General features: G+C 36.1%; 2 protein-coding genes across 3 annotated transcripts in view; one reads left to right on the plus strand and one right to left on the minus strand.

Annotated features, from left to right (window-relative positions):
- The window catches only part of LOC135075246 (serine/threonine-protein kinase S6KL), a 63,951-nt gene that overhangs the window by 17,038 nt on the left and 20,907 nt on the right, over window positions 1-26,006 (plus strand). The gene's annotated exons all lie outside the window — the stretch shown is intronic.
- On the minus strand, window positions 1,235-24,662 carry LOC135075247 (uncharacterized). Of its 2 annotated transcripts, none has more exons than XM_063969624.1 (2): window positions 24,566-24,662; window positions 1,235-2,753 (listed from the first exon to the last, which is right to left on the minus strand). In XM_063969624.1, exon 2 carries the CDS (start codon window positions 2,750-2,752, stop codon window positions 1,556-1,558), a length of 1,197 nt encoding a protein of 398 aa, XP_063825694.1. In that variant the 5' UTR covers window position 2,753; window positions 24,566-24,662; the 3' UTR covers window positions 1,235-1,555. The 2 variants fall into 2 exon arrangements, with proteins under 2 accessions (XP_063825694.1, XP_063825693.1); XM_063969623.1 differs by lacking the exon at window positions 24,566-24,662 and adding an exon at window positions 17,100-17,235.

The raw sequence follows: 26,006 nt of genomic DNA on the forward strand, positions 1-26,006 counted from the left end.
CCCACGACCCTTCGCTTGCCGGGAAACTGCTTTGTTTGAGATGCAAATTTTAACGCTATAAAAATTAATAAAAAAGGTTTATTAGGGCAGAGCTATTATTATAAAGCCTTAATTATTATAGGTGCTTCGACTTTTACCAGATAGGTGTAGTCGTAAAAATATGAAATTACCTGAATTATAGGTTTACTTATCTTTTATTTAATCTTCTTTACTTATAATTATTAATGTACTTAGAGAGGAAAATAATTACAAAAATAATTACAAACAACATTAGTGTCCTGTGTTTGAAGCTTTCAAGCGTATACATATTATAATGTAACAATATTGCGTTAGGTACTTTATAATTTTTCATAAAAACATGGTGTTTTTACCATGGAATTGGAATGACTCAGATGTTTTGTACTTGATTTACGTGGTTAATGGTTATGTTTAAAGATTATTGCAAGATAAAGGCAATATTGAGATCATGATAAGGCAAGTACCGTGACCGAAACCTCAAAGTAAGGTAAAACAAGGTTTGCTAGCTTTTTCAAATTGAAATACTGGCCAGTGTTATGAGTGTCCCCATTAGCCTCCAGATTTAGGGGGGTCGTCACCATATGGATTACATAATTATGTAAAAGATATTTAATTCTTCTTGATTTATTTCTTGTAGGATCAGTTAGAATTCCATCAATTCGTTGAGCAAACAAAAGTTCTAGCAATCAACAAAATAATATTATGCTACTCCAATTAAAAGATATAGGTAGGTAATTAATTATCGTTATTGTAAAAATCAATAGTAGGTAATATGTGGTAGGTAGTATGTTTTATTTTAAAAAACTCATTGTTATGTGTTGTTATGAGTCATAACCACTCGCATTCTAATTTTATGTTTTAAGATTTGTTTATTCATGGTGTATTTAGGTATGTGGTAAACAATGAGATCATCTTTGTCAAAAATGATATTTCGCTTTACATTTGTGATATAGTTCCAAAATACTGGACTGTCCTGTCGATGACATTGACAGTGGGGCGCCACCGTCAATACCGGACCGCTGGTTCAGATTTTTGCCATGTTGGAAACCATATAGTTGGACGATGGTAGCGCCCCCCTGTCATTGAGTTTGGTGGGACAGTTCAGCGTGGGTCATCTATACTTGTTCATTCTACAGATAAAAATATGCTGTCAGTTTCTAACTCTATCCTTACAAATTGGATAGATAGAGTTTGGATCAAAGGAAATAAAAGTCGGTTTATTATAAAAACATATTTTATTACTTATAGTACTTACCGGAAATTCGATAATTTACTTTGAGAAATAATAATTACAACGCAGGTAATTTTTCGATTCGGCTATTTAAATAAGTCTCTAGGTCTTCTAGTGAATAGACGGGAATACCCACGCAGACGCGTCAACGTGGCTTTTGCCACTCACTCAATCACATATACATACGTGCATGCATCACATATACATACGTCGCGCTGCGGCGCGGCGCGCCGGCCGCGGGCGGGGGGCGGGGGTCGAGGGCCGTCGACCCACGCCCGCCGCTAGCGCCATCTCACTCAAACTAATCTAAGATTTGGGACTCTTCTTCTCGCCGCTCTCCTCGGAAGAGTCCTCTCCGCTCTCTTCCTTCTTCTCGCTGCTCTCTTTGCTCTCCTCAGAACTGTTTGGGGCTGGGGCGTCACCTTGCGGCTTCTCTTTGGGTTCCTCGGGCTTTGGTTCACTGGGTTTCTCCTCGGCGGGCTTGACTGGCTCGAACTGCACGGGCTCGGACTTTTCAGCCGCAGCAGGGACAGCGGGCTCAGCGGGGGCGGCGGGAGCGGCGGCCACGACTTCCTTGACCTCGCTGGGCTTCACGGGTTCGCTTAGGGCGGGCTCGTTGGCCTTTCCTTCCTTCACGGGCTCGGCCTCCTTAACAGCTTCCTTAACAGCTTCTTCAACAGGCTTGGCCTCCTCGGGTTTGGGCACCTCTTTGACCTCCTCAACCTTAGCTTTCTCCTCAACGGTGTCACGAACCACGCGCAGACTGTCTTCGGCGGCAGCTTCGCTTGATTTGGCAGCAGGTACTTCAGCAGGCTTCTCTTCGACTTTGGTTTCTGCGGGCTTCTCTTCTACGGCCGCAACGGCAGCGGGAGCAGATTCCTCTTTTTTTTCTTCAGCGATGGGTTCGGCACTCTTGCCTACAGGTAAGTCGATTTTCTTCTCGGGTGTTGGGATAATGGCAGCGGGGTCAACCACATCATCAGCGACTGCGGCAGGAGACTTGATTGCGGTAACGACGTCAATTGGCTCTTCGGGAATAGACTTGGCTGCTGCGGCGTCATCAAGGGGCAAAACTTCCTCTGCTTTAGCTGGCTCTTCAGGTTTCACTTCAGGAGCAACTTCGCTGACAGACTTAGGCTCTTCTGGTTTGCTTTCTTCGGGCTTAGCTTCTTCAGCTTTGGCTGGCTCGGCAGACTTGGATTCAGGAGCCTTGTCCTCTTTTTTCTCTTCTTTCACTTCCTCAGGTTTGGGCGCCTCAGCTTCAGCTTTAGCTTCGACTGGAGCACTCTTGACTTCAGGTTCAGGAGCTTTCTCTTTCTCAGGCACTGGTTCAACTTTCTTTTCTTCGGCAGCTGGTGGAGAAATAGCTTCGGGTTTTGGTTCTTCAGACTTGACCTCTGCAACTTGAGCCGGTACCTCGACGGGTTTGACGGGTTTCTCCTCAGCTACTGGCATGGCCAGACTCACAGCCGCGAAGGCCAAGCATAATAGTACGACCTTCATCCTGTAAAAAAAGAAAACATAAAATTAGTGGATTGACAATAATCACTACTACGACTAAGTTGTAGATTTGAATGCACGCCTAAATCGTGAGTGTGGTAAGGCCAATGTTACGCGTCGACCGGATTCAACGTTTCGCAGCAATTTTCTGATTAAGGTTGAATTGTCTAAGGGTCTGATGCGGTGTAGAACGAGAACCTATTTTCTAGTTGCTTTCAATTATTGATAAAAAGGATGTAAACTATTTGTGAAAGCCAGTTACGAGCTTTCGCAACGTTATTTCTCATGAGCCTGTTCCTATAAGCTATTGATGCGCGTAATGAGATAAGACGCTGTTGGATATTAAGTTAACGATATGTGAGTAGCTCATCTATTTTCCATTAGCTCGGAAGGTCGAGCACCTCGGTTTCTATTTATAGCAGTCTAAGCAAAGGTAGGGCATTAAGTCGATATCCCAGGTCCTGCTGGAATGCGGTCTGGCGCCGCTCTGTAAATAGATTATAGCCTGTCGGGGATAATCGTTTTAAAATAGCTAAAATACTAGTCTCGCCAGAAGACGCTAGGGTGTAATTATGTTGGGTCTAGATGAGCTAGTTTCTTCTAGATGATTATGCGTGTTTACGTACTTTGTAGATATTATCGTGTATTTTTAGTTCTCACAGGTAAACAGGATCGTGTTTATAAAATTGCACACGATGGACGCTTCCTAGCGCGTGCGAGCTAGGCAGGATGCGCAACGCGCGCTGGAAATATGGATGATCCGTCCAGACGTCGGCAACACATTATCTGAATTTTAATTGGCTCATTGAATTGAATTGCCACTAGAATACATTTCATGTCAACGTATGAATGATTCACATTTTGCCAGTCGGACGAGATATCTCTGTAATTTTATCGCAGTAAGATTCAGCGAGCGTTAAAATAATGAGTGCAATGTCTCCCGATTTTTTATTTGCCAAGACGGGATAGCCGTTTCAGCTTTATTTTTATGTCGTTTCGATGTTGGAGATTCAAGTTCAGCGTAATGGGGTCCGGTTTCATAACCTGGTCTCGGTGGTTACCACTTATTACGTACGACCTGTTTTAACTTCACATAATCTGATGCGCCTCTTGGTTTCTTTTGATTGCAGCCTCTCGCAGGGCTTGCTGTCTTTTTTTCGAAAAAAAAAATCTATATTTATAAAAATGTGCGAGAGTTTTTTTATAAACTTGAATAGTCTGTGCTTGATAGTACATAATATCACGCATACCGGTTGATATCTGATTTTTATTTGGACCAAAAAAACGCCCACAAGTAGACAGTCATAATCTTTAGGTTTTAGCATTTGTAATAAATGCTTCACAAACCATTTCAGTAACAAGATTTTCGTATTTTAAAATCAGTCGCACAGCCCTAATGAGAGCTGAATCAGTGATAAAAAGTGAATAAATCAATGCAGTTTTTCGAAACTGGTTTCTTGTGCAGACTTCAGTAGCAGGTCATCGACGTATATTTTTCGTGTTGCCGATGTTTTAGTGAACACATCGGTGTGATCAAGTACATCCACCGGCCATTGCCTTGCCTCACTCGATCTTCAATTCAGATTACTTTTTTTACTTTATTATTACCGCAAACGGCTTTCGGTTTCACAATTTTTAAAACGCACAATTTATGACGCGTAATTTCGATGTCTGGTGCGCACGTACTTACATGTTCACAGCAATTTAAATTTTAATGGGATTTTCAAAGAACTACATCATTTTATGAAAAGTTGTGCAGATATTAAAGGTTTCTCTAAAAATGGATAGATAGAGTTTGGAAAATGGTTTTGATGAACTGGTCAATTTAATCTAAAACTTCACAATTTTCTTTTACCACTTCATCTAGACAGAAAATCATGACTTGTCTACAGTTTTAATACGAATACTAAAAGCACATTGTACACGAAGCAAGTTTAAGATGCCCTATGCATTGTAATTGCGCTGCATTGGTTTTCCCCACTTAGCCTGATTTAATGCCTTTATTCAGTTGTTATTTTCTGGAAGGATATCCTCGCCGAGGGCAAGCATTGTCGCCTTCCCACGTCGTTGGAGGGCAATCTTCCAATTGAGTCTAGCGCACGCTTCTCATTGGTTCAATGAAAAAATTTGCCGACCGCCTCTGTTAGTACCCCACTGCATGTATCCCCACGTGATTCCGTAGAGCGTGAATATACACATACGATATGCGCTTAACATTTTTAACGGTGATTTAATTTATGTGGAATTGATTGATAACGACTATGCAGAAACGTGATTGTGGTATTTAGTTATGATTCAGCTAAATTGTGTTCTTGTAATCGCTATTATGGCATCAGAAGTGTCTGATTTTGAATGTAGAGTCCTTGATATTAACTGTTTCACGCTTTGTGTTATTTAGTTTATAAATGTGACCAGACTATACCTAGAAACAGTTATTTGTCTGGTTGAATAGATGAATTTCTAAAACGGTTCGACCTGATAGCGGGCCTTGTAAAATTTTGTCTATTATGCTGGTTGCAACACTGTCCAGCGTCATGGCTGGCTGCGTTTGCGCAACACACATTTTGTTGATCACCCCTATTGAACCGTGACAGACCATTTGTCTCAGAACGTGAGATATAGTATCGAAATTAATCGATATGCTAATTTGATGCTGTGGAAGTAATTTTATTCCAATACCCGTGTAGAGCCTTCGAATAAATGTTAACATTGCTGCGTTTTATATTCTATTGATTGCTTTTACAATAGCGTTTGTAAATCAGATGTTTCGAACATAAATAGGTACGAAGAAGCTAATAAATACAAAGTACATTTTTTGAGGGATTACTATAAAATATCGTCAAATGCTAGTTATTTATTTACTTGTGCACTTTGAATGCGTAATGCCATGGCAGACCACACACACGTTCTAAAGCTCTTGAAGGCATGTCTGCATAGTAAAAGGAAATTTATTGTGTAATTTAACTGCGAACACATTAACATAACTATCATAAACACTTGAAAACCTGGTAAATCTTTCTTCTGAAGAGACCTAGGAGTTAATCACCACAATAAACAAGCCTATCGCAAAACAGGTATGCAATCAGCATTATGTCTGTTATAATGCTGCTGTACAGCTTGCCATAGAGATTTCCTTCGCTTTGTGGTTCCATCGAAATGTTACAAGGCTCTTCGTATCATGCATTGTAATTATGTTCACCATAATAGCCCAGTTAGTTCTATCTGCAGAATGCATCGCACACCTATTTTTTAATAAAATATTTTCTTATATAACCGTTATGTATGTATTGGCAATATAAAAGATTGCGCAGATGTCGCCGGAATTGATTGACTGTGTCGCTTTGCACAATTTTAAGCGATTAAATAATTGCTGTTAGTTACAAAGACAATATTTTGATTAGGAAATTGTTGACCCGAAACTTGACAACATTTTCTACGTAAAAGGCACTTGAAACGGTGTGATTTCTGGGCTCTTCATATTGTTTGGCTGAAGCTGTTTTCCTATAATACCTACCTATTAGGTGGACTAAAATATTTGTTTAATTCTAAAAATTTGATTATAATGGACTATCAATATTTAAATGTCTCAGATTAAATAGATTTTAACATAACATTCCTAATGTTCTATTTCTGTACATTGTCGCATGATTATTCATACATTCACTAGCCGTTTAACTCAATCACTTAGACTTCATTGAACACATGTGAAATCGCAAAGCGTGAAATCGACACTGAAATAAGATTAATATTTCACACAAAATCATGACACTAGAAAATAACATGTTTCATTTACAAATATACAAAGTAATTTTGTAATCTCCGTACTATCTTGAAGAATCGTGAGCGTTTGTCGATTCAATTATAGAGCTTATATGGAACAATTTGCTTAGTTGAGTCATTCATTGGCACTATCGGTATGGGAACCACGTATTCTGAGATAATGGATATTACTAGATTGAGTTATTTTAACTAAGTAGGTACCTCGGTTCCAGGTTTGCTTTTTGCACAAAAAGCTTAGGCTGAGTTGCACCACCTAAGTTTGACCGTAACTTTAACGGTAACCGGTGTATTATGTATGGAGTTTGACAGATTTTTGACGTTTGTTAAAGTCAAAGTAAGATAGTGCAACCCACCTTAGTGTCTTCTGGAGCATATTTCTTTACATAATGTTCAGTTGATTCAAACAATGAAACAATTTTATTTCCGCGAGTTAGGATCTCTGAGGCATACCCTAAATGTTTTTGGAAAATTTACGAACTCCGGGAACACAAGAGCAAGCAAAAATCTATTTAGTTTGTGAATAAGTACGAAAGTAAATGAAAAAAATCCCAAGAAATGTCGCTGCTAGAAGTTTCAATCACTAATTTAATCAGAATACTTATGTATGTACTTTGTATGTCTGTTAAACTGTTATCTATTCGTATTTACTTTATAAGAAATGTAAATTGCGTGGGTTCGTCACCGGGCCCCATTTGGTGGCTCATTCCAGAAATCTCCCAATAAATTGTCAGGGGCAACGTCAAATTTCAAAATAACAGGTTTGGCTTTCTCCATCAGAATGCAGCAATTCTTGGGAAACATAATAAAATTAATTTACATTTATACAACTTGCATCATTTGGGTACGTATGGCATTAACTATTGCTCGCATGTAAATAAATTGTGAGCATTAAAAGGTTTCAAAGGCATTAAGATAAAATACCAGACGGACATTATTATTGTGAACCCGTTTACCTGTTATGTTTACAATAATAATGACATTAACAAATTCTTTATTTGCACAAGAGTTCGTATCAAAGGACACTAATAATATTAATGTGCATATATTGTCAAATTTTTGCATGCAAAACAAGGTTGTAACATCCATGATATTGATAAAGTACTTTAATAATCATAAAATTTTGTATCCATGGTTAAACTGCCTTTGAAGAACTCGCAATAACTAACTCTACAGTTTTACATTTCTGATAAATGATAAATATCTTTTAGTTTATTACGACAACTCTCTATTAAATCCTTTGGCGAGAATGCTTCGAGCAAAATCTATACCAGAATAAGACTTTCTTAACAAAAAATGACCTACCGATCTAGATTCCAGTTAGACTAGCTTTCTAAATATTTGCCAGCCAACATTAAAGATACAACACAGAAACAAAACATAAATCTAGCGATCGTAAACACCTTGATTAGTTATAGGTCTTTTTTGGATATTAGAGACAAGTGAATTATATTGCTTTATTTGAACTAAAATTATATCATATTAACTACCTAGTAGTGACTTGTTGATAATTGTTTCAGGTAAGTTTTTAAATTATTTCTTTTAAATATACCTAGTTTACAATTTCGCTCAATTTTCGCACATTTTTTCATATTATAAGGATGAACTTCGTACGTCATATTACCGCTAAAATGTATGACATCAAAAATCGTCATTTTTTACGTCTGATGTAAATTTTATTGTTTTCATTACGCCAGTGTCGTAAGTGCGTTATCAATTGTCATTAGCGAATCTACCGGCAGCTGGGCGGATAAGTACAGGTTAGGCTGTCAGAAGTTCTGTCGAAACCCGTTATTCCACTCTGCGATTGTGCAACCACGACCCACGGTTCATTGTCGGCGCAATGGGATTATTGGGACCACGGATCGATCCTATTAAACCGTGTGTACATTATGCTGATGCTGTTGTTACTTACAACGTGGGTTCAGAGTTTTCTGTTCCACATCTGTCACAGCTCTTTGCGAGAAAGGGCTCTATACCGTGTGTACATTAAGCTATTGTTGTTACAATGTGATTTTCTGTTCGATATTTCTGGGAGAGTTGAAAAATGCTCGTAGTATTGCTCTACATTTCAACGAATTAAAAAACAGAAGTGTCAATCGGATATACATTCTCTGATGATTGTTTTGGACAACTACGAACTAAACAATAAAGTTAAATCAAACATATTGTTCTAATTAGTCCAAGTTTTGTGATTTGATAATAATTGATTATTATTTTCTAAGCTTAAGCTTAGCTTGCAGTTAATTGCAGTCTTATAAGTTGTAATCGAGAGTATACGAACGAGCGCTAACGAACTTCACTGAAAACGCTACTGCTACGAATTTCAAGACCATAATAAGTAAGTGGTTTCTGACATGTAGCAGTGTACACCCAGCCTTACAAGATTTATTCAATAACATCTCACTCTACATAAATCACCCCGACAGCGAGATGACAGGCCAATGTAGGCACAATATAAGTGAGAATGACACGTTAAGAAATACCTACTATTTTGCGTTGATCTATGTCTTTTGTTGAATGCGTTATAAATCGATTCTAAATACTTCGGGCAGCTGTTTGGCACATGTATGAATGGACAGAAAAGTAATATTTTAAGTGTGCAATATCGGTGAGGAAATGCATGCATTAAGTCTAATGACTAGAAATATATTGCATCGTGGTTATGAAAATGTCCGAGGTTAGTACGTGTTAGTACTAAGTTATCCACATGAATGATGGGACTTACCCTTTTGAGTAGGTGGGTATCGAAATTACTGATGAAAATTTAATTTACTACATTATATTATTACTACCATAATTTAGCTGGAGCCCGTAATAAATACACAGGTGCTACGAAACGCGTCACCGTCTTATTTTTTAATGAATGAATCGCCAAAATGTATTTTTGGCGTAATGTAAATTATTTACGATCGACGATCAAAAGTTTTTTACCGGCACGAACAATGAAACATCAAGGGAAGTGATTAATCCTAATTAAAGTTCGGTAATTACTGCGAATTAGTGTTAAATTTGCTACATCGACTGCGATGATACTATAAGGAGTAATGTAATAACAGCGTTATGTTCTATACCTCTAGTAGGAAAAACTTTCGAGTTCGTTTCGTTGCGTATTCAAAGTGTCATCGAAAAATTTGTATGAAAAATTAAACAGCGCCCCCTAGGGCGGCTATAATATAGGGGGCGCTGTTTAATTTTTCATACAAAATTTTTCGATGACACTTTGAATACGCAACGAAACGAACTCGAAAGTTTTTCCTACTAGAGGTACTAGATTCTACCCTAGAGCATGACCATGCTGAGTGGTTGCCATTTTGGTTCAAAATTAAAAACAGGTTCACACACAAACAACAAACGAACATCTGTACCTATTTGTGATTGATTGAAAAATCTTTCTTACTTTCTAATTAGATACTTAGTTAAAATTCTGGAAAATTTATTCGGATCTCATATGATGTAGATAGGTCATCTTTATAACACCAGTACGGTTTAATTTCATCACAAATCTCCTGTTTGTGTTCGGGCCAGCCATCACGTATGTACTTTATTAATAACTGTAATTCGGAGTCATCGTGCGTTTCTTTTTGCAACCTAACGAAATGTGTATCTGTGAGCGGATTACACGCAGTTATGGCACATACTTGTGCCTGTACATCAAAGTGATCGCGTTCGCACGCTTGCAGCTCGCTATAACAAACCGGTTCTGCCGCTCGAGACAAAGTATCAGCGATGTATAAATATTTCCCAGGTTTATAAACTAACTTAAAAGTGTACAATTGTAGACGCAATAACATTCTTTGTAGTCTCGCCGGGGTATTAGCTATTGGTTTATTTATGATATTTACAAGAGGTTTGTGGTCGGTCTCAATAGTAACATCATTTCTGCCATAAATGTATGTATAGAACTTCTCGCACGCATAAACACATGCGAGTAATTCTTTTTCAATTTGAGCATAATTTTGTTCAGCTTTCGTGAGCGACCTAGATGCATAACTGACTGGAAGATTATTTTGCAATAAACAAGCGCCCAGGCCATTTTTACTTGCATCTACTGAGATGACTACGGGCTTATGTAGAACATAATATGTATTGTAAAACAGGAACATTTATTAAGCATTTCTTTAGATTATCAAAACATGTTTGATGATGAGTCATCCAATGCCATTCGATATCTTTTTTTAATAGCTGCCTAAGACAATGTGTTTTTTCAGATAAGTTTGGTACAAATCTACCAATGTAATTAACTAAACCAAGGAATCTCTCTAAATCTTTGCTGTTACTAGGTGGTGGCATTTTAGATATAGCTGTAGTATGGGAACTATCTGGATAGATTCCTTGAGGAGTAATTTTATGTCCTAAATATTTTATTTCTGTAAGCCCAATTTTACATTTATTTATGTTTAATTTTAGGTTAATTTCTCGACACCTGTTAAGCACTTTTATAAGCCTATTATCGTGTTGTAACTTAGTTTTACCAAAAATTATAAGATCATCAACAAACAAGCATACGCCTTCAATGTCATCAAAGTTGTCGTACATTTTTTTATGAAAGACTTCAGATGCTGAAGTGATACCATAAGGTAAACGCAAAAATTTATATCTGCCGAATGCCGTATTAAAAGTACATAGATTTGTGCTATCGTCATGGAGTTTCTGCTGCCAGAAACCATTTTTGGCGTCTAATGTACTAAAGTACTTTGCTCCAGCTAATTTAACAGCTATCTCGTCAAGCGTTGGTAAATTAAAATGTTCGCGCTTTATTGCTCTATTTAAATCTCGTGGATCTAGACATATTCGTAAGTCACCATTCGGTTTTCTTACGACAGTCATGCTGTTTACCCAGTCCGTGGGTCCACTAACTTTTGCAATTATGTCATCTTTTACCATTTCATCCAGCTTATTTTTTACATCATCTCTAAGAGCTACAGGTAATTTTCTAGGGGCATGAACAACTGGCCGAATACTTTCATCTATACCTATTTTGTATACTCCTGGCATGCAACCTATACCTTCGAAAACATCTGAATACTCACTAAAGATGTGAGATTGTATGTTATCAGTTTGCAAATTGTCACTAACAGAGAGAATTAATTTTACTATATTTAATTCCTGACAAGATTGACGACCTAATATTGGAGGTGAATTAACGTCTGCAACAATAAAATTCAAAATGTGATCACTGTTTCTAAACTTTACTTTTATATTACATGTACCAATTACTTTGATGTCACCGCCAGAATAGCCCCGTAATTTTATTGAAGTTTGAATAAGACATTCTTCAGACAAACCAATACTTTTTAAACAACTACGAGGCAACACATTGGCATCTGCACCCGTATCAATTTTTAAAGAAATTTCTTTATTATTAATTAAGAATTTTACACTCCAGTCACTGCTGGATTTATTGAAATAATAGATTACCTGATCGGAGGACTCGTCGCTTTGCACTTCGTAGACATTTTTCTTAAAACACACTCTAGCAAAGTGATTTAGTTTGTTACATTTTATACACCTTTTGCCGTAAGCAGGACACTTATTTATGTTATGAGTCATGCCGCACTTGCTACACTGTAACTGTTGTTCTTGTTGATAGTTTTGAGCGGATGAATAGTTGTAAGTACTCGGCGGCGCAGACTGCCCGGAACCAAACCGTTGCACGCGCTGCCCGCGTGACACAACGGGCCGTGACGCGCGCCCGCGACTCGTACCTCGAAAGCTTTGATTTGATGATGTATTCCCGCGTCTTGATATCCAATTTGCTGTACACGAGCTCTCATTGCAATGGTGATTATCGTCATCACTGTTCTTAACGGCGTAAACTTCGTGTTTCACAAATTCCTTTTTTATGTTTCCCGCATGTACTTTAGATAATTGTGCAATGTTGCAGATATCCAATGATTTTTGTAACGTCAAATCCGGTTCTCGTAATAATCGTTCTCTAAGTGCATTTTCTTTTAGGCCGCAAATCAATCTATCCCGTATTAAATCATCTAGTAGATCTTTGAATTCACATTTTGATGCCAACTTGCGTAATTCAAGAGAGTACTGATCAATTGTTTCGCCGTCTAGTTGATCTCGAGTAAAAAAGTGATGTCGTTGTACCGTCAAATTTTTCTTGAGCAAAAACAATTCATCATATTTTTTTATTAAGCTTGTAATATCTTTACACTGGTCTTTAAACTGGTCATATAGTTCTCGACATTGTTCACCAACGATGTGTAGAAAAATACATATTTGCACTTTTGGGTCCTTTTTGTTCATCTCACATGCATCAAAATAGATCATAAATGCACTTTTCCATTTTTCCCACTCCTTAGATATATTTCCTGTTGTTACATTGTCCAAATTATTCACAAATGCAAATGGCGGGGGTGGAGGCAACACTGATTCCATCTTCTTTTGTTTTATTTAGAGTTCACAATTACTACGAGTACGATGCGTTTTAAATCCAATAGTTTTATAAATTAACTACGCACACTTGACGTAACTTGAAAGGACAAATTATTTTAGATTTTCACTACCGACTGCGCCATGTTTATGTAAGGTGTCAATCAAACACGAGATCCAGATCAAGACTGATTTATTGAGACCAAAAGTCTACCCCCAATACATGCATAGTTTTGTATTCACAAATACCGACACATAGTTTCAGCCTACTGAAAATAAGCACGAATATGAAACTTTTCTTAGTTTAAAATAGATGCAAGTACCAGGCTAGCATAAGTAATAGGAAGCTTCACAGCCTTTCGAGTGGCCGCCCGGGTCAGTGCCGGAAGAGCGACCGCTAACGGCACTCCGGTGTAGAAATGTCAACAAATCACTAACACTCACTGCGAGTATGAACAGCGGTGATTTATTGGAGAGGTGCCTCCTTTCATAGTGAATTATGAGCAAGACGTGAGCTTTTAGGGCCCACAAAAGGCATGTTAAAGCTTTCGATGATGGATGATAGAGTAGACTAAAGAACGCTTTGGAGAAAGGTTCTTCGATATCGCAGAATAGAATTTGAACCTAAGAACATAGGTAGAGGCCAAAAGTTAAACATTTGATGCGCTCTTATATTACAAATCTTTAAAGAATAGTGTGTCAAGATAATATGAAATGAACGATTATATTTACATAATGCAGTTCATCAGTGATCTTCATGTTTATATAAGTCGGGGCAGGATTGCATCTCCGTGGTAGTTGACCAACTGAACTTTACGTTACATAATGCGGGCAGGGTGGGTGTTACGCGGCTTGACCGCCTTCACCTTGAAGGGGATGTGCAATAACCTGAAAGGCTATCTGGTCAAAGTCAGTCGGTAGATGCTAGTATTTGCTATCGAAGATGCAAATAAGAAAACAAATAGAAGATAATTTATGATAAGCCTCGCAAGAAACGTAAGCTCTCCTTGTAGTTTTATTAGCAAGCTCCGATAAATTTCACATAATATCGTAGACTTTTCTCGAATATTTATAGCACAAACAAGTATTGATGCAGGTTTCTAAAAATACCTCAATTATTAATATCCAATGGTGCAGCTTGAACAGAATAGTTACTATAATTTAAACTTGTTCACCTTACTCATTTGTGACAACCTTGTAAAAAAATATACATAAAGTTACTTATTTAGACGAAGTTTTCCTTAAAAACGTACACAATACAAATGGGAGATTTATGTATTTTATGTTTCTCACAGTAGAATTCCAAGCCAGTTGAAGCTTCCGGCAAGATGTATCATTTCAGTAGTTAAATCTGTGCAAAGCTGAGTTTGGTCGTGACCTTGCCGAGTCCAAAATAATTATTCTCGCGTCTTTGGCTATTGTTAGTACTAAATATCCATGATCCGTGGAAATCGTTATCATTATGTTAGATAATTGACGCGGCAGATCTCCTTGAGTGGCGTTCCTTGTTGAACTGCGCCTTTTAAACTGAGTTTTGCAGAGCAGTCAAGTAGAAAACTGGAGAAAATTCCGGAAACTAGTTTATAATCGGATGCTTTTTTTACGCTACATAATTCCGGACTGGAAACTAAATTTTTGAACTTTATCCAGAATATATTCAACGTACGACAGTTCTTGTTCAGGCTCAATCTATAGTTCGTCCAAATTATAAGTCTCCGGACTTAACTAGCCAGGCCGTTATGTAAAACAATAGGTGATAGAAATAACAACTTACGAGTAAGTTTACTATTGCAACTGGGAGCATTGCCATTTCCCATGACAGAGGCCCATGATTTTGTATTCTGTCACGTGCTACGGAAATGTACTGCGTAAATGATGATGCTCATGCGTCAGAACTGGCCCCTGACAGGAATTCGCAATGCATGACGGTGGTACAGTGCTGGTACTTGTGGTGGTCCCAAAACATTTAATGGGCCATTGTTTTGATATTTTGGTGAGGTTCAGTGACTATGACTTTGTATTAAGGGACCAGGTTAAAAAAGAATTGGCACCATACGTCAGAATTAAGTACAGCCTAATAGAACATAGGTTGCATGATATCGCAGCTTGGGAAAGCATTGGCTATTACTACTACCGATATGGGAAATTTTTCATTCAAATGAATACTTGATTTATGGCATACAGCCTGAAGGCAGTAAACAAACATAAAGTTCAAGTTCACGGTATAACAATACTTTTATTATCACTTTATTAGGACGACCGTGATAATAAGTGCTTGGAAATTTTCGGTTTGTTATATCCTTTTAGAGATCATAATTTGCATTTGTGCCAAATGGGAAAACACACATTGTTATTTTATTGTTTTATTTATGTATTTTTAATTTGTTTTTCTCCGTTTAGGTGTTCGTTTTGTGTGTTGCTGTGTGTTGGTTTTTTATCAGTTTTGTTTCGTTCCAATCATTCGGCGGGGTCATTAGCTGCCTCTATGTCTAATCAGTTAATCACTAATTTCATTACTCTCAGATTTTGCTAAATGGATTTGCACCACTTACACCAATCTTCATTGTTATGCACGATCTTTCTTTCTTTATTGATTCGATTGAACAACATCTTTCTTCTAGTTCTTTCTTCTACAACATTTATGTTTAATCCAGAGTAGTATTTCTTTTGTTTAGCCAATTTTTTACTCTACCTGGTAAAATACGTCTCTTGACAGTTTTTAAGTTCAGTTTTCAGTCATTTCATCACTTATAATTTAAACTTGTGAAAGGACTTGAAATTGACATTTAAGATGAAAAATGATTCTTTAAAAGACATTACCAGTATCTTAGGTATTACTGCAAAAACGGTGACAAGGTTTAACTTCGCAAACATTTCTAAATGTACGCCATTTATATTTTGATCTTGAGAACATAACTTCAGAATTGGTCCGGCAATGGGACTTATATTTTTTTCGTTGTATCATGTATTTAAATATATTGTATAAAAGAGCCGCGTTCACGCCATGGAATCGATTTACCGTGGATTAGTCTCGGCGGCCATTCACTAACTTTGCAAATTTTCCTAGAAACCAATTACCCGATTCCACGCTATTGTCTTGTAAAAATAAACATCCCGCCAAGAACATGAAGGTCAAAAACTCCTCCTATTTAATGTTTAGCTAGCTACATACTATAACTTTTACCGAATGTATAAGTAAATTCTAGCATTTGAAGATCAAGGTGGTCATATCTTTTGTTCACTAAGGTCACTGAGATAGTTATCGAAAATAAATTTGAAAATACGACCTATTTCAACTTTAGCACATCAAATAAATTGAAATTAGTGTATGAAATACAAAGGCTTTATTAAAATCTCATTATCATCTTTTTCAGATATTTCAGTCATGTAAAACTGGTTTCTAACAAATATTTTTGCACGCACCAATCGATCATACAATAATTATTGCGTTTTCCTTATTAAATATTTAATTTCAAACACAATGTAGTCAGTAATTTGGCTATTGTTGTTTAGAGAGTTAGATATTTGAATGCCTGTGTGTTTATCAACAGTTTATTTGTAAACGCATCGTATTCAGTGCGCAGGCGCAAGTGCAAGCAAATTACTCATCTCCGCTGACCGTCCGTCAGCTCCCCGACAGTCAATTATATTGTCGTCTCTCCATTTTGCTATAATGTAGTTACAGTTAGTTTTTTCTATTTTTAACGCACCAGTATTTCTCTCTTATGGTCATATCTCTTAGAATATTATTTTATGTACCCACTTGAAAGTTTTTTTTATCCACAGCGAGGAATTACAGTTTAACTTCTAACTAGTAAGTCACAGGTTTTGCATCTCAAATTGAAACGTTACACCTTTAAACTTTTTAATCGCTTTTTAAATCGCAACGAGCTTTCATCTTTTATTCAAACAACAAATAACACTACCAAAGCTTTTAATCTTTATTAATGTACATCGGTCCTAATTTTGCATAATTTTGTGTCAAGATGAAAACTTTAATCCTCCTTAGGAATAATTTATTACTATTCAATTTTATGATTTTACATTGAATTAAATATGTATTCTTAAATTATTCAATTGAATTGATGACTTTTACGGTATAATAAAATATTAATTTGATTATTATTAAATTGATATCACTAATATTTGTTTAGGGTCCACACAGGACTTAATTTTTTATACTCACATGAAATTCAGGTCCTTTGTCAAAGCTTGAAATGAGGTCGCAACCACACACACAAAATTAAAAAAAGTTCCAAGTTCGTCTACTGATATAGTGCGACCGCCGCGACTGCCAGCTATGTATTGGAGTGGCGCTGATAACCGCGGGCTTATATAGCGGCCGCGTTGACAGACCCCGCATGTGGTCGTACGCGCATCTCCGAAGCTTACACTTTTGTTTTTAGAATAAATCTCATCCCATCTAAAATTAATTCCGTCTACGGCTTTGGGATTCGCTCCCTGAAGAAATTAAAGCCCTAGCAAATTCTCATTAAAAATATCAATTCGTAAACGTAAACATTTTCTCAATTTGTCTTCCTGAAATTCTCTTTTAGTTTGACATTGTTATATCTACTCGTATTTTTATTTGATATGGACATGATATGGATAAGCTTGCGTATGTAGTTAGGTACCCGTGCATTAAAAATAACCTGTGCACGTAAAAAATCCACAATACGAGGAAGGTCTTGGCCTGCATCTCTGAGTTGGAGATGGAGAGATGATTTTCTTTCTACTGTTGCATTTTAGAGCACCGTCCCATTAATTTTCTGCTTAGCAACTGGGAGATAATGCCCTAAGTTATTAAGTTCGTATTACTTACCAATTTATGGGGCATTACCATATAAAATTTCATAGCTGAGTCGTGGCATTTGATAGAAATGCATTTAAGAATTTTACTATGCATACGACAATGATGCTGTTTGTCAATAGACAGTTGAATTTATTTACACTCGCGGTTTTTGTATGGGTGTGTTTAGATTCTGCTATAACAATCAATTAGGCATTTACACTGTTTATATTCTGAAATTTTATATATTTGCGATTTGCTACGTGTTTTACAGCGAAATAGCTTTTGACTTCGGACTTTTAATGTTGCTTTTACGGTTTTATCTGCATTTAAGCTTTGAGGATCGAGTTAAGTCGTCAGGTGGGTTTAACATTGTATATTTGTTGCTTAATCTTGATTAACTTTTACTGGTTTAAATGGAATTGATACTTCTAAATGAAGTGTTTTCCACTCTATAAAAGCTCTGGATTTAAAATAAAGACATTTAGAGCTGGAATGACTACCATTTCAAATGTCTTTTTTGCCCTATCTTTTATGTCCTTAGTCCTTTTATGTCCTGGCTTAATGTATAATTTCTTCAAAACCGCTGCTATATTTGAAAGTTCTTCATCATTTGAAACACATTTACATTATTATTCTCAAATCTAGATGAATAAATTTTACTTTTTGGCAAAATATAGGGTGATACCAGAGTGTCTGTATCCCCTGTATCGAAATACGAATCCGGTAATGCAAGTATCCCTGGAAAATGTCCCCCGTGCTTGATATGACTGTGATAGCATCAGAGCGGGAAGAGTCGAGTAAAAAACCACATGCTTTTTAAGTAGTTTTTAACTGGCATAGATATAATATGTACCTACGGGAGACAGCACGCCAACCTAAACACGGTGGTTTCTTATGTCCTTAAAATAGAGCCGATTTACCATGAAAATGTAGTCTGATGTGCTGTCATCTGTTTATTTAAAAATTGATGCGTCTCATAAGACCTGGCAATTATTCAAAGAATGTGTGCATCTCAAAGTTTATCATTTTAGATCGTTTGAGATGCATCTGCGCCGATTTCCGCGGAGTGCGTGCGCGTGAGTGCGGTTCACTGCACGTTCGAGTGACGAACATGATTATGGGAGACTTATAATCGCAATATATCTGTTGCCTGCGGCTTTGCACGCGTGGACTCGTTTTTTAATGTGATCGTAGATAGTAAATTAAATGCCCATTTTCGATTAAAATAAAATTTAATTTTCCTGAAATTACGAGCAGATAGAACTTTTCGTAGTCATTAAGTTTAGCTCTGAATTTTCCCAGCTTAGAGCGGGATGTCGATAGTTGAAAAACATTTAATATTTTAGTCATAAAAAAATTTAAAAACGGATTTTCATTAAAAAATCGTGTATTAAATAAATGCTTCCGTTACAAGTTTTAGGCTTCAAGTTTGTTAGGCTGCTTTTAAATAGGCACATTTAAAAAACTCGAGGTTCATAATAAGAGGAAAACATATCAAGTAAAGGTGCGTCCATTAATTACGTGAGACAATTTTGGCTATTTTTAACGCCCCCGCCCCCCTTGGTGAGATTTCATGAGATTTTGCCTGACCCCCTCCCCCACCCCCTAATCTCACGTGAGATTTTCCAAAATGCTTATTTGCATTTGCAATGTAAATGAGATTAATCCATGCTTCGAAAATATTAGATTGTATAAAAAAATAATAACTGAAATGATAAAACCAAACAATTTAGGACCAGTTTTTTTACTTTTAGTACAATTTTTAACTATTAGTTTACATTTAGTTAATATTTAAGCATTGGTAGCAAACTGCGGATCTAAAAACTGGGCCTGTGTTCACGAATGCAGACGGAGGATTTACTCTGTTTGTTGTGAAAAAAAAATTACGTGATATTTCTCGACACCCCCCCCCCTCCCCCACGTGAGATTAAGTGAGGTTTTTCTGGACCCCCTCCCCCCCTAAAAGTCTCACGTAATTAATGGACGCCCCCTAATTATGTGACTCTCAAGTTTTAAGTACGGGAAAGTATTTCTAGTAAATTTAACAAAATGAAAATCTATTTAAAATTGACAGATTTTTACGCCCTAGACATAATAACTGATTATTGAGATTTAACAAATTTGTTTTCGCAGATAATTATAAAAAACTTACTAATCACTCCTTGCCTGTAAGGTACATTAAAATAAATGTTTGCTCACTGATTGTTCCGAAGAACTAAAGCTGCCTAAGGCTACCATTTGAGTTCTTTAGAGAGAAACAGAACGCCTAGCAAATACGAGTTCAAAGAAGTTAACGCTTTCAAGTAATTTCAATATCTGAGCTTCAAGTACAAACAGAAGTTACGAGTCATACTTTCCATACATGGAAAAGAAATGTCTGATATTAGTTTCAAATTTTATCGCAATGTTATGGTGCGTGGTTTTTATTATCATAGTCAATAAAATGCCACCCATTGACAAGAGAAAGGTCAAACAAACCATAGAGTCGGTGCTTTACATACTTATGCAACAATCTCCCATTTAAACTACAGTTTAAGAGCTGGTATGTTGTCGTTCCCCGATAAAATGTAAATTTTACTGACTAGTAAATTGATTCTGATCGTTTGATAAGCTCTCAATTTACTGATTTGTGAAAATAAAGTCGGTAATAAAAAAACAATGTTGAAATAAAAAAAAACACCTAATAAACCTGGTTAAAAGATCAGCTTAGGTATGTTGCTATCGTACTCGCATAATATAAATGGGTAAAAGCAACAGAAGAAGTCTAAGGCTGCACCATCTTACTTTGACAAACTTCAAAAATCTGTCAAACTCCATACAAAAAACACCGATTATCGTTATAGTTTTCCCTACATTACTGAGTTCCTATGTGCCAAAGTTTTCTTTACATTAAGCTATCATTAAGCTTTAGCACTCATAAAGTTAGACATCCTTTTTTTAACTTCAGCGATAAAAATGAAGATCACACAATAAGAGATCTCATTTGTATTTACTACTAGCTGACCCGGCGAACTTTGTTCCGCCTTAATGGCAATAAATAAGCAGACTTTTTTTTTAAATTTCGAACGGGATAAAAAGTATCCTATGTCCTTCTCCTGGCTCTAAACTACCTCCCTGACAATTTTCAGCTAAATCGGTTCAGCCGTTCTTGAGTTATAAGTGGTGTAACTAACACGACTTTCTTTTATACAGGGTGTTAGGTAAATGGGTATATGAGCCGACACTAGCCCATGTTAACATGGGCATATAAATGGTATGGTGAAGTCAGAAATTTGATATCATCATTTTATTTTTTTAAATTTTCATACAAAATAAATTTTATAAAATCCGATTTGTATGAAAATAAAAATAATAAAAATGAAGATATCAATTTTCTGACTTCACCATACCATTTATATAACCATGTTAACATGGGCTAGTGTCGGCTCATATACCCATTTACCTAACACCCTGTATATATAGATAAGATAATGAGCCCCTGAACGGATATATCACTTTACGAAAAATGTTAAACAATACATTAATCAATGTTATCGTAATACAGTCGTGAAATCCGCCGATGTTTAACGAAACAACTGTTTGCATACTTTATTAATTAATCGATAACTATTCTCTCAGTACATTGATGTCAATTTTAATAGGTCTTTATCTGAAAAATTGCTAATAACCTATTAAAACTTTCAGTAGTAGTAATTAAGTCTCTTACGCCAGCTTTTTCTTAGTATAGTAGCCCATATTGTTCCGAAGCAGTGGTTTGGCTTCAATATAAATATTAGGACATGTAAAAGTGCTCTGTAACGGCCTCATCATCATCATTTCAGCTACCCTTTAATCAAAGGGGAAGTAGGTATATTATTTTTTATTCTATTAAAATATTAAGGTAAATCATACGAATAATACCATACATAATAATTATGTACACACGTGTCACGAATATTGTTTAATATTGTATTTATTGTCTTGTTACCACAGTAATAGAGTAGCTTAGTTTTGGACGTTTCGTTATTGTTGCGATCGCTTTGTTTTATTCTCAATGTTATGTTATGTTATTCAAGACTATGAAATCACAATATTTCATGACGTCAGGCAATCATTTTAAATTGGTTGTATTTTCCAGTATTTACATGAATTTGTGTCGTTAGCGAGAACACATTGAATGCATTCAACGGAATGTTTACAAAAAAGTAAGTAATCTGTGCCGATATTTGTTATATCATGGTAACAACTGCTCATTAGGACGTTTCAGCTACAGTTTTTTCAGCTTCAGAGAATTCAATATAAAACCATTTACGGAAGAGATCACATTGTTTCATGATAATGACATGAGCAAACTTTTAGGAAAAATTACGTTGAATAGGTACTTTTAGGTAAACCATTTACACGATAGCCTTTATTTTTATTAATTTCACACAAATGTTTTGTTTGGAAGGAAACTTTTTTGTTTATTTAAAAAGTAATGTAAGTATTTAAAATGTGGCCAGTTGGCAACTTGTAAAATCACGTCATACGTATAAATGATAGGTATTAAGTATTCATTATTATTAATATCTGTGGATTTTATGAATTTAATATTAGAAATTTGTCATTTAAAAACCAGCTTTCTTGGCATTTCTGTGCATGTTTATAAATGCACGTGCTAACTGTATACTTCATTCACTTAAAAAATGTAGATAACAGGAATCCAGCTTGCGATAACTTATTTTACGGACGAACTGCATCTTCAATTACTGTTTTAAAGATGTAATTATTTGGTAGTCAATTACATCATTGATCGGAACAGTATTAGGTATGTATAATTTCAAGGTTTTCCCTTCCAATGAACTCTACATTTTTAACCATAACAATCTCCCCACAAAAAGTATCATTCACGGTCTACGTCCTGTCACATGGTGCCGACCGACTGTCGCGTCGACGTTACAAAGACTAAAATACGTTAATTTGATTCGACTTTACCTAGAGCAGAGGTTATTTTGATGAGTAGCGTCACAAGTGATTCAGAACGGCAATTGGCTGGTAAACAATAACATGGTGAGACTGCAGATCAGCGACATTTGTCCAGGAAAGTTTGGATACGTTATTTTTCTTCTAGTAACAACTGCAGGTCACAACACTGGTGTCATATCCATTGGACATGGCTCAATCGGACCCACCCACGGAAAATGGAACCATATTTCTTGTTATACAATCGATTTACTTAGTTCAAGCTTGCGATGTTTTAACTGGAGACAAATAAGGCATACTAGCTACTAAATCGACTTGATTAGCGAGTAGGTACTGCATATTGGATCTCTGAGGTGAAATTAAAAACAATGGATTGCGTAAGACAACTTAAGTGTCCTGAAAAAATTACGTGACCATGAAATTTAATCGGTTTTGTCTAGCGGAAAAGAGTCGATCGTTTGCATAGCACGTCAAGCTAAATATAAGTATCTTGTGTTGTTGTGATAGGAGCTATTTTGCAACGAAAACGTATAGTCTGAGATGCTGTCTGTCACTTGTACAGCCCGACTGAAATTAGCCGACTCAATGAGATCATGGGTTTTGTACATAGGTAGATGATTGTCATTTTGTACATCGATTTTAATTACCACCTTTTCTTAGATTTTGACAATGACTAACTTTGGCCAGTGACTTCTTCCGCGTTAATTTCAATAAAAAATAGCCATCTTGTAACAAGTAACAGAATTATTTTTAATACTTTATTATTATAAGAAAATGGTCTTCTACTAAATGTTTTCTGTTCCTTGGGATGAATCATTAATGACTTGATCTGTTTGATTTAATTACATTTGATTTTGCTTTTCTTCTTGTTTTAATGAATTTTGTTGTGCGTCGGAATTTTCCTGTCTTGGTGTGTAAACAACGAATAAAAATATTATTTTACAGCAACTTATTGACATTCTCAAATTTAGCGCGTTATTAGAATGAAAATTTTGCTTATTTGAAAATTGATTTAATTATTGTCGTATAATTATTTAAAATAGTATTAAAACAGTGTCAAAGTTCACGAAAAAGCATCTGGACATAGCGGCACGTGTCAAAAACGTTTGCGAGCACGAGGCTAAGGAAATTCCACGCCCACATAAAATAAATCGAAAGCACACCGGACTTATAGTTTCGTTACAAAATCCTGCCTTTTTTTAACTGTATTTAAAGTTTTATCTTGGTACTATGAACTCTATTGTAATTAAATATTAGCACGTGAGTTATTTTCTATCGTCAGCGTTTTTCATCACGTAGAAATGTGACGGTAGACTATGCTGCATATGTACCAGACTATAATTGATTAAGAATATCTAATTATTGATGAAACGCAAAGGAAACAAAAAAGTTGTTTATGTCCACCGCAATACAACCCGAAACTAACGAAATGTGACATGACTTTTCACATTACAATAGAATTGTAAATTTTGCATTTAGACTGACATTTTTATAATATAAAATGACCATTCAAAACATTTAACATTGTCGGTCAGCATTCGTCATAGGCCATCGTTTTAACATCCCACTTTATTTTGTTATGAACTGTTTGTTTTCAGGTGCACGAGTATTTGCAAATTGAAAACTGTTAACGTAAGCTTCATTGCTGAAAATTCGTCTGTACCACATCGTCTATTAGGTTTAGAATTGAAAAATATTAGAATGCTCTTGAGTGTATGCTAATAAAAGAACATATCTGACGTATAGTTACATTATTTTCAAAAATCTGGCAAAATTTACAATAATTGATTTGTTCCGTGAAATCGTTTTGGGAAAACAATAACACGGCTGTGTATTCTTATTGTAATCCAATACTTTAGTTTTGGAGGTGAGTAATATTGTATAAACGGGTTAAAATTATACCTTTGTTATGTACTTACGTTCGACACGATAATATCACGATTTATATAATGTTCTTGATCGTTTAAAAAAGCACGCACACAAGTGAACGTCACAGGCTAGTTTTCGGTACTGAGCTGAATTGCGTACTTGGGAGAAATGGTTAAAAGTACGTGGTGACGTCACGCCGACGAGTATTTGCGGGTCCTGGAACTTTTCCACGAATCGAACGCGACATAGATTATAGAGCTTTGCCCCGACGTAAACAAATGAAGACGGGCGTGTTGTTTGAGAAAACACAAATAGATTCAGTAAAAGTGCTGTGTTTTATGCGATTTGAATGAGTAAACGAATGCTGTATACAAAATATATTCATGAATAATAAGTAAATAGGAATAATCTATACAGTTTTCCATTATTGAGCGCTCGCGGTCCCAAGGGTGTACGTACGCTCCCTGGTAGAGTTACAGGTTCTAACCTCGTCGAAAGCTAATGTTAGTGGGTTGATGTGTCTTAATAGGAACCCTTAATAGTGCTGGTAAGAAAGTGCTCTAGACTTGAAACTTTTACTCAGTAGAGCAGAAAAACTTATGGTTTGAGGAAAATTGCTTATGATTATTTTAGCTGTTATACCTTCAAGAAAATAGGTAAATTATTTTTGTCGCAATATAGGTCAATAAAACATCAGCTTTAACATTTTATTAAGCCAGAGCCACTCTTCGTAAGAACCTTAATGAAGTAATAAAAGTGCAATAATGTTTAGTTAATTATTGCAACTGTAAAAAGATCGCATTACTGTCAGGAAATGGTGGGTTCCATCAATGATGAATGTAAGCTAAGGCTACAACGTTTTCATTGTAAGACCACGGGCACAATAGGTAGGTATGGGCTAGAAGAATGAACGATAAAACATTATAATGTGTATATCGTCTTTACTCGATTTAATGCCATGCTAGTTAGGTAGTAGGCTCGAAATTCTTCTCAGCACTAGCCCATATGTTGTCCCGAAGTGGTGGTAGGGTAAGCTATATTTGTAAGTGTATAAGCGCCCTGGAAAGGACCTTTAGCACTGAATTAAAACTTTGACTATGACAACGAAAGTTGCACACGTTTTGAGAAAGATCTTAAATAAATAAAGTGTAGACTAATCATCAGGCTTAAAAAAATTAGTCAACTTACATTTTGTATTAAACTTTTGCTTATCATTTGGGCTGTAATGTACTGCCCTGTAAATATCATATTTTTAAGCGCATATTTTTCTTATCGAACAAGCAAGGTTTGTTCAAGCCTGCAATGTCATTACCAAACTGGTAAGCTCAAAATCATTTTAATATCCAATACTGGTCAGAACAAAATATACTTAGGCTGAGTTGCACCATCTTACTTTAGCCTTAACAAACGTCAAAAATATGTCAAACTCCATACAAAAAACAGTGGTCATTGTTATAGTGATATTAAGCTTAAATAAAAAGCTCTAATGTA

Source organism: Ostrinia nubilalis, chromosome 10 (genome assembly GCF_963855985.1).
Source record: "Ostrinia nubilalis chromosome 10, ilOstNubi1.1, whole genome shotgun sequence".
Lineage (NCBI taxonomy): Eukaryota > Metazoa > Arthropoda > Insecta > Lepidoptera > Crambidae > Ostrinia > Ostrinia nubilalis.